At 36.3% G+C, this 15,945-nt stretch overlaps 1 protein-coding gene across 1 annotated transcript; it reads right to left on the bottom strand.

Moving 5' to 3' along the window:
• Positions 1–2,717: 2,717 nt before the first annotated feature.
• LOC104164866 (mRNA-capping enzyme-like) lies at positions 2,718–9,998 on the bottom strand (the record flags this gene model as incomplete). The annotated part of the gene is made up of 3 exons (XM_009704329.1): positions 2,718–2,806; positions 2,949–3,052; positions 9,889–9,998. Coding segments are annotated over 3 exons (303 nt in total), but the record flags the coding sequence as incomplete, so codon positions are not given.
• Between the last annotated feature and the right edge of the window lie 5,947 nt (positions 9,999–15,945).

Here is a 15,945-nt window from a genome sequence, read left to right as displayed (position 1 = left end):
TGTTGTGACCCAAGTGCAGGACTCGACACCATGAAGCAAGTCACTTAAGCTTTTAATGATTTCCTTATTTCTCTACCATAGTTAGTAAAGTAAGTTTAGCAACAATTCACCTGATGCTTATTCAGCCAAAATGTGAGTGTCTATCTTTTTTCCTATAAGCTCCCTTACACTGGAAGTTTTTGGGTTGTTTTTTTTCTAACTACAGATCCAAAAAATGCCTACAAAGTGTAGACTCATAAACCCAGAAACTTTATATGGTTAAAGAGAAATAACTGTCAAATGTATCAGGGTCGGGTTTGTGCCTGCCCCATCAAGCTTCCTTTCTTAATAAAGCAAAGCAAAAACTACTATGAATTTGTTTGATTCATCCATTCTAACCATTTAACATTATTCAAAACTGTATAACTTGCATCAAACGAAACAAATTTTAGCTTCCTTACAGAATTTGTTTCCAGCAAACATTTCTCTTTTGTTTTCTGCTTAAGCAAAATTTTTGCATTTTGTTTCCTTAAGGTTGGCAGGCATACTCCAGTACTTCAAGCTGTAAAAATAAAGTTTCCTTCCTATGTTGTTCTAGCTGAATAGAAACTTTTGTTGACTTACCATTCATATTACAGTCTCTTTTCATACCAAATCTTGACACTGGAAATGAAATTGCACACAACTGCTACCAATAAGTCCTGCAACTGTTACTGCTACCAAGAAGAGTTAAGTCAGTAATTTTATACACATGACAAAGATGAGAAGTATCTCAGCAATGAGATCAACGGCTTGGAAGAGATAGATCACACAGGGTACAGTCCTATGACTGCTGCAGACTGCTTTCACTTTTGATAAAAACATCCTCCACACCAGTCCCTCTGATGCTCTGTCAGAGGAAACAAGTGTCCAGAAACAACTTTTCAGTAATTCATGGAAGGGAAACAGAAAATCTCAACATTTCTCTTTTACTATGAAAGCCCAAACCACGGGCTATTTAAAAGCTTAGTCAACACATTATTTTCTTCTTACCTCCAATTGACTTTTTTCCATAGAGGTGAAGCAATCTAAATAATGGAAGAACACTCCAAAATTCATAGAAGTCAAAAAGTTAGCGACTCAACACTAAAAATTGCATTTTAAAAGTTGAAATACCAGTTAAATGGGTCTGCTATTTATAGGATACCACCATGCTGTCCATGCTCCATATAAATTGCTGGCCATAACAATATTTCAAGTTCTGAAATGTTGTTGGAGCACCAAGTGGAGGAACTGTGAACGGAGAGTGAAAAATGAGGAACTGCTAGATCAGAGTGAGTGGGATCAGTCATCAACAATATTTCAAGTTCTGGTGTAAGTTTTGAAATATTGTTGATGACTGATCCCACTCATTCCGATTTAGCAGTTCCTCATTTTTCATATCACATACTTGCGTTACAGTTTAGAGAAGAAAATATAGGTCTCAAACTAAAATTGCGTTCTATGTGAAATAAAGAAATAAGAAAGTACCTAAAAGAAACTATGTGAAAAAGTGTGTGCCTAAATTAAATCTCTCAAGAACTGAAAAAAAAAAAGAAAAAAAAAAGATTCTCAGTGGTATCCTATGACAGGACAAGAAGCAATGGGGACAAATTGAAATACAAAAAATTCTGTTTAAACTTAAGAAAAAAAAACCTGTATACTGTAAGGGTGAGCAAACACTGGAAGAGGCTGCCAGAAGATGTAGTGGAGTCTCCAAGCTTGAAGATGGTCAAAACCCAAATGGGGACAGCCACAAGCAAGCTGCTTTAGCTGGCCCTGCTCTAAGGAAGGGCAACTGACTAGCTGATTTCCACAGGTGCCTTCTAACAACCTCAACTATTGTACAATTCTATGATCCTGTAAGAATCCTAAACTGTATGAACATACCAGCTCAGTTTACCAAGTTCTTATCAACGACACCTACACAAAGAACTGTTCCATGTACTCCTAAGTCGCACAGACACTCAGATTCAGGAAGGCTGCAGAATGATCATCAAAGAGGCTTGAGGACAACACCCATTCTGACTCTGGAAACTCAGCTGCAAAGTGACTTCTTGTCTCTGACAGTTTGCAGACAGAGTTGAACATTAATATGCTTAACACAAATCAGAATAAAATAGTTTTAACTAAAACTAGAACCCACTCAAATTAAACTGAGAACTTATTTTGCTCTAGGTAAAAACAAAAAAAATTATCCTTAAGATCATTCAAATATTCACCACGAGACAGTACACCACAGAAGAAAAACTTTGACTAATATCTACTACTAGTTTCCAGCAATTAATCAGCTGATTTGTGAGATTAGCTAAAGAATCTCTGATCATTCAGTTACCAAATACGACTTCAAGTAAGCCAGATCATCAAATACCAAAACAATACCTAGACAATACATAACCTGCATTTGTATCAGCAGAAGTTACAAAAACACAAAGCAAGTATCCTGTTTTTGTAGACAGTTCTTAAGCCTGTACATTTTTCTGCACTAAGTCAATAGCTGTAATCAAATTGATAGATGCAGAAACATACTAGTTTTTCTAAAAAACAGAAACATGCTGTTTCTGGAGTAAAAGCAATCAAATCTGCATATGCATGAACACTGTACTGAGGAAATTCCTTTGCTTAGGCCTTTAAGAATAAGAGACTGCAGTTATGTGTAAATATGAAATAAATTAACAGTAAAAACTAATGATGGATATAATGGATATAAGGAGATATACCTATAAGCTCTGAGGGATTCTTATCACTGAAATGTTCACATACACGGATAAATGTTTCCGTATTCTCAGGTGTAGGGCACTCACCATGCCTGAAAAACAGAGGAACACACAGATTAGGAGACAGCTGAGGGAAAGGGAAGAGGGAGGGAAAAAAAAAAAAAAAAAGATTAATTACTTCAGTGTGATCTTTCAAATTAAAAGCTGAATATAAAAAAAGTGCAGACAACTTACCCTTTACACTGGAGCTTTATATACTTAATCCCCTCTTTCTCTATATCATTCCTATCATAGAATCTAGTGGTGTTGGTCAAGTCTACCAGTAAACCCATTTTAACCTAAAAAAAAAACCCAAAAAATAAGAAATAAAGTAAATTTATATATGTGGTTCAAATATCAGTGCATAAACATTAAATGGCCAATAACACCCAAATTAAAAGCAATAGCAGGCTACAGCTGCAAGTTTAAAAATTCTTAAATACTGCATTTGTTCGTAAAAATCTGCATTTTACCACCATCACAGTGTTTCTCTGTGAAAGCTGGTGTTTGAATCAGCACCAGCCATCAATTCAAAAGCTTCAGTTTGTTCCTACCAACATTTCTAAATAAGAAGGATCTGCTAACAGCAGGAAAGTATCTGGTAAATAATAATTTTAATGTGTTAAAATACAAATAAGGTGGAATCAGGTGCTCTTATCCTTTAAGTAGAGCAATATTAAAAACTGGTACTGTGAAAGGACCGTAAGAAAAACTAACTACTGAGACTTACGTAAGTATACTTCCAGAAAAAATAACTCATCTTAATTTAACCATCCATTAAACTAGAGTGCAAAACAGACACATTTTCAAGTTTAAAACAAAAATTCCCTTAAATTCTCAGAAATATTTTACTCAAAGCTAGAATGTGAAACAACTTGAAATCTTCAAAGATAGTGTCAGTAAATTAAGGTGGCAGTGTCAACCACTCAGATGTTAGGATGTACTTGAATTCAGGCTGTCTTGCCCACTCTACCCTAATGTGTCCCCTTGTGTATGAACTTGCTTTTTTAGCATTTCGTTTATATAGCTATAAAACAGATCTTTTAAAGCAGTCTTAGGAAGTTACTATGTTTTTAAAAAGCAAGATGGAAAGCAGAAATGCCACTGAGTGGCATCCAACACACAGAAAACATCAGCAAAGTGCATCCTACTGATCCTTGGTCCAAATAACATTTCAACTAACATAAACCTCCCAGTGTTACAGTGCAAAATCAGCTCACTAACACACCTGTGTACTGAAAGTCTTCCTAGTCTCCTGCCTTGTAAGTGTAAGAAATTGCTTTTGGTAAAAATGCTGAATGTCATGCTTTCAAGCAGGATCCTCACCATGAAACCAGATGTCTTTTTAAAAGGCATTTTAAGAGTGGTAGTTTAGCAAAATCCTTGTTCCACAGCTTTGTCTTTTTTAAAGATACATCAACAGTGCACTTAAAAACACATTAACACTGAAGCATGTTATGCATACAAAAACACAGAAGAACACTGCTTCTTCAATATATTCAAAACTCCAGCACATACTCATTAATAAGATTTTTATCAGGTGTTATTTACCTTAAGGTCAACAGACAGGCAATAATTTATCAGTGCAGTTGGAAGAATTACAAATTAAAACACTGCTTCCAGACAAATAATTAATCTCTTCTGAAAACTGGAATACAGTTCAGAAACAGCTGCTGCACATGGATATGTTGTTCGGTAGACCCCAAAGACAAATTTCCACTTATCTACAGAGGTAGTTATCCACAGTATTCAAAGTTCTGATGATATACCTTCACAATACTTTTATAATACTTTTTTACTTTCTTAATAGTTTTATCAGATATTAAAAAGTATTATAATGTTGTGTTAGCAGCATTAAGCATTTGTAGTGTAATATCCAAATCACTTCTGAATTTCTCTTTGTTTACTTCAACTTTGTATATTGTATTCAGAGTATTTACTTCTGTTACTGTGTTTTGCAGAAATACAAGCTACTTCAGTGGGGTCCACCTGAAAATAATGTTACATCACCTGAAACTTCAAATATTTAGTGTCAACCGAGCTGCTAAACATACAGACTGGCAGCATACCAGTCAGTGATTAATTCTGTAGGAAGTATACAAAAGGTAATTAACTCAATGATTACTTTCCTCCCCACCATTCTCAACACCATTTAGCAAATATGTCAAAGACTACTTAATTCACAAGTCAGACCACACAAATTTCCAGGTGCTACATGCTGTACGTCTATAACACTATGACACTGATATAAATCAGTTAAAAATAACTGTTCAGAGGAGAATGACATATTCCCACACCAGTACTTCTAGGTGATTGTACAAGACAACATGCTAGGATAGAAAGTACATCTAAAATGAGCTAGTCCTATGAAAACGATTTAGATATTTTTCTACCGTTCTATACAAGCAATGGCTCCATGGAGGGAATTCACAGAGTATCTTCCAGTAGCATGCCATGCCCCCAAAAAAGCACAAGAATCTCTGTGTTCTGCATCTTATCAATAGTATGGTTAGAGATGGCAAAAAGACTGATGTGAGAATCAGGTGTGTTTTTACCAGACAGCTTTAGTCTATGAAGTCACATAAACAGCCCCCTAATCACCCTCCTCCCCAACTTCTACATAGCTCAGCTTGATAACCTATTCTTTTATGTACAATATGGCATTAGGTGTAATGCTTCCGAGATTTCCTCAACTAAGAGGTCAAAAAGTTATTTTCAAAGACTAAGATGTAATGAAAAAATAATTTTAAAGTAAAGCTTTTTGCATTCAGTTCCAGTCTAGTAAGAAAGAAGACATTCCAAAACGTGAATTACTCTTGGAAAAAAATGCTGTATCATCTGACAGCCTGGAGAAAGCAAAAAAGAATTGTGAGGAAAACAACCTTTAATAAAAGCGTGAAGACAGACTAAAAGGTAACTGTTTAATATATCAAATTGTTAAAGGAGAGCTACAAGAAGAAATGAAGTGATTTGCAGAACACAGTTTCACATCCTCCCATCCAAAAGTAAGGGAGAGACAATTCCATTTTAGTGTTGAAAACTCAAAGTCAATTCCACTGTTCTCAAATACCAGTAGCTTCAAATGGTCCCACCAGAAGCCTCCAAATCTCCCCATACTCCTGCTACAATGAAGAAATATCACTGAGAAGATACGTGAAGCACAAAAATTAATTTTATGTCAAAGCTTTCGAGCTCAAAGAATATTCACATGCTCTTCCCTCAACTTTTAGAAATTACTCTTTTGAACAGACTCACTTACAGATTTTAGTTTCCTGACTGACATGTAGAAGCCAGGAGAACACTACACTACAACGTACTTCAGACCCAAAGCGTCACCAAGCATTTGGGATGTTGCCTTTAATTTGAATACGAAAATGAAATACAGCAAAGCATCTGCTAGAGAGAAAATTGTGAACTACAGGACTCTAGGACTGCTGGCCTGCTATTCCTTTGCCATTATTATTTCAATCATATACAAGCAAAGATCCTGTGAAGTGACACTGTTCCTCACATATTTCATGGAGTAGTAAACCAAACAGGCATCCGATATAATTTAGCCAAAGCTATAACAGCATGTATGGCATACAGAGTGTATAAAGCCTGAAAGCAGTTTCCTTGCTTTACAGAAAGCATAAACATTCACTCTCTTGGTTCATGGGATTAGCTGCACATAACACACTGCAATTTAGAGCATGCAAGGCAAAAGAAAAGGATAAAGAAATTTACAAAAAGTATGGGAGATTACATAACATATGAAAGTATACAATTATGTTCAAAAAATCCATGCAAAAAAACCATGGGTACCACAGAAATTGAAACGTTTCAGTCACTGAACCAAGGTTACACCATGCTTGTCCTAACCGACCACAATTCTCACCCATAGAACAGATTCTAGTCCACGTACGTTCATCACGCAGGTGCTATGCTCTGCTCTGAAACCCTGACAGCACACCAGTCAGCACAGTCATGCTCTCCTAAGTTTGGTCCTAGAAAGTTCTTAATAGAGGCTGATTTTTTAAAAAACTATCTAAGTTAAAACAGATAGTCACCCACTGGAAAAAAAAATGTTTTTCCAGCCAATGTTTTGCATTAATCACATCTTTCAGTCCACCACGCCCATTGAATGACACAGCTTTGGAAGAAGGAATAATTTTAAATTGTTGAGCAACTTCTCACTAAAACATACATTTATTTTTTACAAGGACTGTTGCAACACTACAATTTTAGACACCACATTGAAGCACAATTGAAACTAGTTCTTTTTCTTGCTTCTAATTGTAAAAGATGACTAGATAGAAGGAAAAAAAAAAGTTCATCAATAGCTTGAAATTCTCATCTTTTACATACAATAATACCAAGATCTTCATACCACCCCCATTCTGCTCATACCTATTTTGACCAGGTTCTCCATGTCCTCCTACAGCTACAAAAGCCCTCCTCCTCACTTTCTCACATTCCAGCTACCTCCAGCTATCAATGCCTTATGCATGCGCTCTTCTGCTGCTGTGCAATTAACGGGCTTCGCTAGCTTCCCCCTGTGCGATCCCAGAAGTTTCTCATTAGATGTTGGAACTTGAAAATATCCTCCCCAGGAGGGAGAGAGCATACTACAATACACTGGATTCCTTCCAGTCCCAGGATTTTTTTCTTGCATTTCTTATTTGAGGAAAATAGTTGAAAACAGTGATTGAATTTATTTGTGAAAACAATAATGTGGCTGAAAACTGGTAACTAGTTTTCCTAATAGGAATACTGTAACTTGAGCATACTAATTATCCAAACATTCTTTTGAGTTAACTAATGTCCTAGCTCTTCATAACAGAAATAAAACTACCTTTTATAAAGCATAAACAGTACTAACCTACCTACTCAAGAAATAAAAAAAGTATTCACAGTTACCAATTGCTCCTGTAAATTTTTTTTGAGACCATTAAGATATTATGTCAATAGTGGCAATCAGAAGAAAAATGGGGTTACCATCCCTTATCAAATCAGTTCCTAACACTCAGATTTTCAGCAACCAGCTCCAGGAGAAAAAGGAATTGCACAGTAAGTTTGTTAGAGAAAGTTCCTCCCAGACAGATCTTGTCTTAAATGCTGAACCAATACTTTCAAAAATCTGTGGTAGTAGCAATATCTCACTTTTACCAAAATCCAGATGTAAAAGCTTCTGTTGAAGTCTCTTACTTGGGAGATAAACTATATGGACTTAAGTAATAACAGGTTTCAGAAGTGATTCATTCTGCAAAGTATCAGCAGTAAAACACACTATCGTAAAATGATGAGAACCATGCACGGTCAGCCACTTTCACCTTGGGAAAACAGACTTTTCAAGGTGTCCTCAACTGCACATTCATCTCATTGCCAGATTGTTGGTAAACTGCTGTTCTACAAATATAGCACTCCAGTAACCCTCTGCTTATCTCAGCAAACAAAACATCATATATTTTCAAACAGCAAACATTTAGCAACAATACCAGGGTTCAAGACAATATAATAGATTTGATGAGAACAGGGAGTTTGAGAGAAATTGTATGCTCTAACTGTTAACCAAAATTACCAAAATACAAGTGGGGATCCTCATGCTAGCAATTGTACTATCAGATTCTAATTATCTGATGTCACTCAAGACATTACGAATTTGCAGTATTGCAACAGAACTCATTGATGTGCCTAATGGAAAGGCTATGAAGGCTCACCATGATTTCTTTTTTGGTGACAAATCACTAAGCAGCAAATAGTCAGAAATTCTGAGTAAATCTCTGAAGTTCTCTCTAACTTCAAAGCATATGCAGAATTTTAAATTACTTTAAACCATGAATAAGATTGGTTTTGGAAAACTTCTAGCTATGCCCGCTAAAGCTGGTCAGTCAAAACCAACATAATGCATAAAAAGAGGAACTCAAGCAGAATTTAGATGCACAGATCTAAGAATTCAAACAAGAAAAATCCTACCAGTTCAAGCACCTGAGAACATATGCTTCACTGATAGTACTTTCTTATCACATTAGCCCACAGTTACTTCTGTCGCCGCTACACGGAGTAGCTCACCATCTACTTCATACCTAAGCCTAAATAAGATTCATAAAATGAAGATTCTTGTATTTTAGTCACCTGATTCTTCTGATGTTTAAGCTCTGATATTGTTAAACAAGTTCAGAATTAATTTAGATGAACAGGAAAAAACAAACACACACAGAAAAAATGTCACTAGCACAGTTAGTTCTATAAAAACACAAAGTCAAAAAAATACGGTGCTAATCTTCTATATAACATTGTAATAAACAGATTAAAAGAATTAGGTTGTAGGCCTTTCTTTGCCTGGGAGGTTCAAAATCCCATTTCCCACATCTCCAGATGCACTGGACTGGGCACATTTCACAGACCTACATGAAAGGCTGGAAAGGTCCTGTTCCTCACCTTTATTGTCAAAGTTGTACTACGCTGCAGAACAACAAGCAAGTCGAAGTACACAGACAGAAATGGGCAAAACAGAGAATGAAGAAATAAGTCAGAAGCACAACTCTGTAACCCAATGATAAAGGCACTCATCCACCCTCCTGGGTCCCAATCCACACTCCTAAATTTTTTTCCATTTATGCTTTTTTTTTTTCCACTGAATAAAATCCATAAATTGTTTTCTTCCATACTCGAGGATGACTAGTTAGATACCATAAAGCATTCTATGCATCAAAAGAAGAAAACTATGCAAAGAAACTACAAAAGAGTTCTATTGAAATTCTGTTTTCGCTTTTAAATGCTTTCACTCCCATAAACAAAACTGCAACTTAACATATCTATACGCAAGAGTCATTTGTGAAATTACAAACTCAGACTATCTGAATTCTGACAATGACATCTCTCCAAGATGCAAGAGTAATAAGAGCAGAGTAAGATTCTTGCAGCTTATACAGTGATGAGCTGGAGGATTTTGTGCAATTCTTTCCCATAAGACAGTACTTTTGGAAATTTAGGAGTTGCAGAGAAAACCTGAAAATGTAAACAAAAAAAAATTTTCTGTACAGATGTCCTAAAGGAAGCCATCAGCCACTTTTTTCTTAAACCTGAAAAACAACATTTGAATAAACATTAATAATAAAAATAATGTTTCAATTACTAGAAAATTTAACTTTACCTTCAGACTCTTTAAGTAGTTGGATAACATACTTGGGTGAAAACGATTTTCTTCAGCAACCTGTTCATCATATCTTGGTCCTAACATTGTCTTCAAAGGTAAAAACTTCCCTATGAAAGATAATCAAATTTTGCAGTATTTTATGTATACTTATGTATATGTACACTTAAAACTTAGCAATTTCAAAGCAACATGCTGAGCAGATTTAGAAGTTCACCTTCAATGAAAAATAACCACAGGAAAAGTATCAATAACAGTTGTAGTTAGTTATGAGTTCTCAGAATTCACAAGTATGTTTAGAAGTTTAAGAGAAATACAGGTCAGCTCATCTGAAACAAAGTAATTTAACATTTTTAGCTAGCTTTTAGTGTGATTTAAGCTGTGGAGCTACAGCGCACAACAGAAGGGAGAAAATTTAAACTCAGTACAGTCAAAAACATGAAAATTTTAAATGACAGTTTGTTAGCCAACCATGTAAACATCAGCTTTGATTACCTGCAAACATAAAACACAGTAAAGATCACTGCAAAAAAAAATGCATTTGATCCAGACCACCTATGCACTACAGAGCTTTCTAATGTGCTCCTTAAGGCTTGTTGGAACAGTTCTGCGGCAGTGTTCAATCCTCCCTCCACAACACACCACCTAAAATTATATATCTAAAATGCTTCTAATAGCAGTTAACCTACCTATTTCCTCGGGCGAGGGAAACAGGGGGTTTTGGGGGGGTTTGTTTTGTTTATTTTTTTAACTTCAGTAACTTTTCGGAAGCTTTTCCTATTTAGAAATACAAACAGTCACATGATACTTTGAACTAAGGAAAAACGTAACAACTTTCTACAGTATTCCTTAAAACATCTGATGCATCTGTTCAGCTGTGTAACACAGAGTAACAGCCACCATCCACCAATTTTTAGACAGTATTTAAATGTTCACTTTCAGATCAAGTGACTCAGCACACCCAGCAATAATCATAAAAAATTCTTCTAAATTACTCACAAAAATACTGTTTTCTCATCAAGACAACATTTCTTCATAATAAAAGAAATAAAATCCTCTTGTTTTCAGCAAAACAAAACCACATGGAATGAAAAGACACTAAAACGCCCATTGTATTCAGCTAGAAATCAAGCTTTTAGAGAGAAGCTCACCAATCTTTGTAAAAATAGAAAAATGCACACCATTTTTACTAAATGAGTGCTGCTGAGAGGTTTCTCTAGACGATAAATTAAATTTCATAGAATCCTCTGTAACCTTAAATTCTATCAAACATCTTATCTAGTCTCAAATAAGCATTTAATTTCTAGGAAAGAGACATTACAAACCACAGAAGACAGATAGTTATGGAAACAGAGAAGCTTTACGTAACTTGTTAGCTCAGGTTTGATGTTAATTGGCAACATGAGAAACACCCTCACCTCCGAGACCATTCCAAACTTTCCAGCTAAAAGGAAAGTTATTCAGTCGTATAGTCAACATATACATTAAACAGTAATCAATTTATAGTCACTTCCATTTATTTGACCATTAGAAAAACTCCTAACTTCACTTTACTTCCCACTGCCTTTTCATTCCACCAGTTATACCTCCTCCTCCCTGGTCACAGCTGTTGGGTTGGCTACCTCCCCTCCATTTCCTCATTCCTTGATCTATCTACTTTAATTTTCTTGCTGCTTTGTGTTCTTGTCACCGTCAACACTGTCATTCAGCCTCTCTCACTCACTGTTAACCCTTACACATTAACTTGTAATCTTCCTCTGTACAGACTCATTATGCAAACCCTAATTTTGGATGATCTTAATGCAAAAATCTATCATCACCGTTAAGTTTTGCAAAACGCCAAGCACACTTAAAAGTTTTTTAACTTTGCTACTTGTCACTCCCATTCTAATACATCCGCTCACCCATTATAGAACATGAAGAATATAATTAAACTTTTATTAGCCAAAGCATTCAATTAAGAAAAGGAGCTGCACTGACCAGAGTCAATGGATATGTAAGAAAACTACCATCCTTTATGAGATGCTGGGAAAAGAGAATGGGGTTGGAAAACAGTGCCTGAAGGTTAAGATTGTTTCCTATAGATTCTGATTAGAGACTGTACAATCACACCGAAGACTCTCCTGTTCTCCATCTTCTAGAACAGAGAACGAACACGTTCATTCTCTTCTCAGGTGGACCTTGGTTTAGTGTGATTTGCACTCTGATTTCCTTCTGAGCAATCATGATACATTCCTGTTCATCACCCAGAAAAGACAAACAAAGTAGTCTGGCCAGCAACCCCTGCAGCATTTGAACACCTTTACACAGCTGTGGAAGTGATGAGTATTTTAACAGATCCCATTTACTATCACTTCCAAAGATCAAACACAGATCTTTGGAGGTATTCAGGTGCCCATCTTCGACAAATTCCAGTTTGGCAGTATCACTGAGAAACATCACTTATATGGCAGCAAACAAGCTGCCTGCCAAGGTTAGAAGAGAGCAGTGTAATTTGATTCCAATTTAGGGAAATTTTTTAATCAGATTATGAAAACAATAGGTCTGGGTTTTGGATTGGATTTTTTTTCCTTTGGGGTTTTTGCGGTTTTTTTATTTTTAAAAGTTACATTTCTCTCCAATATAATTTCACATTATTCCTATGCAGTAAGCACTATCTTCCCAGTTTACATTCTTGGGTTTTTTCTAAATTGGCACTGCTACACATGTATTAAAGATCTCGAATACAATCTCATATTGTGTTCCCCTTATAACAGAAAACCAATTTCCCTACCTGGCAAATTTGTCATTTGATCTTTGTACAGAAGCTTGAAAATCCTCCTTCCCTGTGTGTACACAAGCCCCCCTCAGGCAAGTGTCATTAAGCTACAGAAAACTTAAGCCTTAATTCTAAGAAAGATTTCTAACCTTTCTGAGTAATGTGGACGAGTACAAATCAGACAGTAGCTACAGTCTCTGCTACAGTTTTGCTCGACCTCTTATACTAAAGAAGTGATGTAGTAAAAACTGAATGCAGCTCAACTTAAGCCTCAATGCATAAGCATCTGCAGATTAAATAATTCTTTATACTGAACTAGCTGATCTGACAGGAACAAGGTGATATTTTACATGGATATCAAAGCATCCCAATTCATTAGCGTATCTAAACTAAATTATGATAATAATTGTAACTCCTTAATCAAATTTTCAAATTAACTTCAAAACGTTACTGGAACCTTGACACTTGATGATTACCTGCTTCCACAATTAATTTCAGATTTGTCAAATAGTTTTGGAAAGTGGACATTAAAAACCATTTTCCAAATTAGTTACCTGTATAACAGATGGTATTTCTTTAGGTTGAAAAATAGGTAAAAATTCTAAAAATAAGAGGCCAGTATGTCAGAGCATAGACATCAAGTGGATAAACCTGAGAGAAATCAAAGTGAACAACATCAGGTGCCACATTTCCTACATATATATGCTCTAATTTTGGCGCTTTTTTTATCTTAAAATTTGAATTCTAGAGCATATTAAAATAAAGGTAGCTTTTCCACTAGTCTAATTTTCTGTGACATGAAGCTATTAACTCAATATGTGACAGTAAACACTAATTACGTACGATCATAGTATGTTTAGATTGAGCATTGATAAGGATGGTTAGACTGTGTAAAGTGACCAAGGATAAGAAAGGGAAATTTTAATAAAATGGAATAGTAAAATCTGCAATTAACTTAAAAAAAACAAAAGCCAGCATCCTAAAAAGTCAGTCTTCTGTTTCAAGAACAACTATGCTGGGTCAAAGCATCCATTTCACCTAGTATCTCATCACCAGAACAGGTCAATAACAGATGCCTAGGAAAGGGTGTAAAACGATCACAATGATGATCCATCATCAGATTATTCTCCCCAACTACAACAAGCTATAGCTCAGCAACTTCCTGAACCAGAGCCATTACTCTTCTATTTAAGCTGCTATCTCTATATCCATATGCAATACGGATGTTTTTTATAATATCTCACTGTTCTGCATGCTGCATGTATGTCTAGAACAGGATTAACTAACATGAATCAATAGAAGGAGACTGAAAGACGTTTCTCTTGTCTCTTCTTCAATATCTTGTCAGCACTTTCCACGGCAAAACCAAAACGGACTGGGTTTTTGGTGGTTATAAAAAGCAGGTACCTCCAGAGATGGCGATGCCAAGGCAGTAAGCCTGAAGTAACCTGATCACTTCAGATCTAAGAGTTCAGAGAAAGCTCTTTTCATCAAATACGTGATCGAGGTGCTACCACAATGCATTAAACGTGAAGACACGCCATTCTGAACTATTGTATCATAAAACCAGAAAGTGGCCAAAAAACATCAATATTTAAAGAAGTAAACTGGAAAATAATGGGAGATGTAGATCTATTCACCTCGTTCAGAATGAAGGGTCCTTTTAACCCAAATGAACCCAATCTCACCAACAGAAGAGCTCCAGGGCTCATTAGTACTTGCATTCGAGGTCACCTAGAAATTCTAGATGCCACAACCATAAGACAAGAGGGTCATGAGCAAACACTTGACGAATATTAGTCTACAGAAGCCAGAAAAACCCTGCTCAGCAACATTACCACTATTACACTATCAGATGGGAATAAAGTCATGCACACATGCTTAGAAATTTGATTGACATGCTAATTAAAACTAGAATATAACACATCTGGGAGACAGCACCAACATCAATAAACTCTAAAAATTATCTCTCAGTGAAACTCTTAGATGTCTTTGAACGTAAAGCAGCAAAAAATGAGAGAAGATTGATGGTGTACTATGACTTTTGGTAAGTCGCACATACTAAAAAACTAAAAATCAGGTGAACTAATATAAGAATACATTACGATAAAGCAGCCAAAGAAATGAACCAAGCACTTTCCTTTTTCTGTGTGCTGTAACTTCTTGTGCATGATCGCACTGAATGGAAAAGAATTACCTTGCAGTTACTGAACAAACAAACACACAAGCAGTGATGGCACAGCAGATGACATGCTGATGACGTGCATTCTTGCTTACTCTATGCTGCTATTTTTGAGAAGCCATGGCTTAAAAGACAGACAAACAAACAAAAGCAACAACTTCGAGAAATCAAGAACTTGCTGAGAAGAAAAAGAAAGTATAAAGAGCCATTAGTTTATTTTTGTCATGGTCAAAGGTTAACAACTAAGGCTATCAAATCTCTTATTAGATACAAAGCAGATAGAAAACGCAGGAGTTGTAACTATTAAGTAAATCATGGCACAGTGCCATCTAGAATAGCACACTGAGTAGCAAGCGCTGTGTTCTGAAAAAACACCTTTAAATTATCACAGATAGGAAGATGAAAGGAGTGAAAACTACAAAATATTGTGGAAAAAAAAATGGTGGTTGGAATTGCTTACCTTATAAAGGAAAGCAGAACTTGAAAAAACTGAAAAGAGCAAAGTTTGTCTATCTCATACTAGGCAGCAGGAGAAACATTCATCTGAAGTCAGTATGGTAGTTAGCTCACAATTGAAAAATGTGTGTTTACATGATCCCGAATTCCCTGCCACTAGACGCCAGCAAGACAAGATACCTTAGCAACAATCAAGACAAACAGCACGTTACAGGTAAGAACATCCAAGAGGACAGCAATCACTGACAAAACCTGAAACACACATGAAACTTTGCAGTACAACACTTAAACTCAGCCTCCAGCTAAACAGCTTAGGAACACACCAGGAACTGACAGGTCACTGTGGTTGGCCGAGTAACAGATCAACACTGATAAACATCAGAGCCTTCACGGGGGGAAAAAAAAAAAAAAGCAAACAAGCAAGGAAGAGGCTGCACAGGGGACTCGTCAGGGCCGAGGTATGCTCCAGCACGGCAGCGTCTGCACGCCCGGCTGCCATCCCTCTCATCAGACGTGACGGGTGGGAAAAGTTTTAGTCTTAAACTTAATCCGTGCGAAGCGAGAACCCAGTATTAAGGCTCCCAAGAGCGGGAGAGGGCCTGTACCCCTGCAAGGGAGCCGGGGCGAACCGGTTTCAGGGGCTGCACTAGCCGAAGGGAGG

This window comes from Cariama cristata, unplaced genomic scaffold (genome assembly GCF_000690535.1).
Source record: "Cariama cristata isolate BGI_N322 unplaced genomic scaffold, ASM69053v1 scaffold13267, whole genome shotgun sequence".
Classification (NCBI taxonomy): domain Eukaryota; kingdom Metazoa; phylum Chordata; class Aves; order Cariamiformes; family Cariamidae; genus Cariama; species Cariama cristata.
Note: the sequence above shows the minus strand (reverse complement) of the source record. Positions and strands in the feature narration are given on the sequence as shown.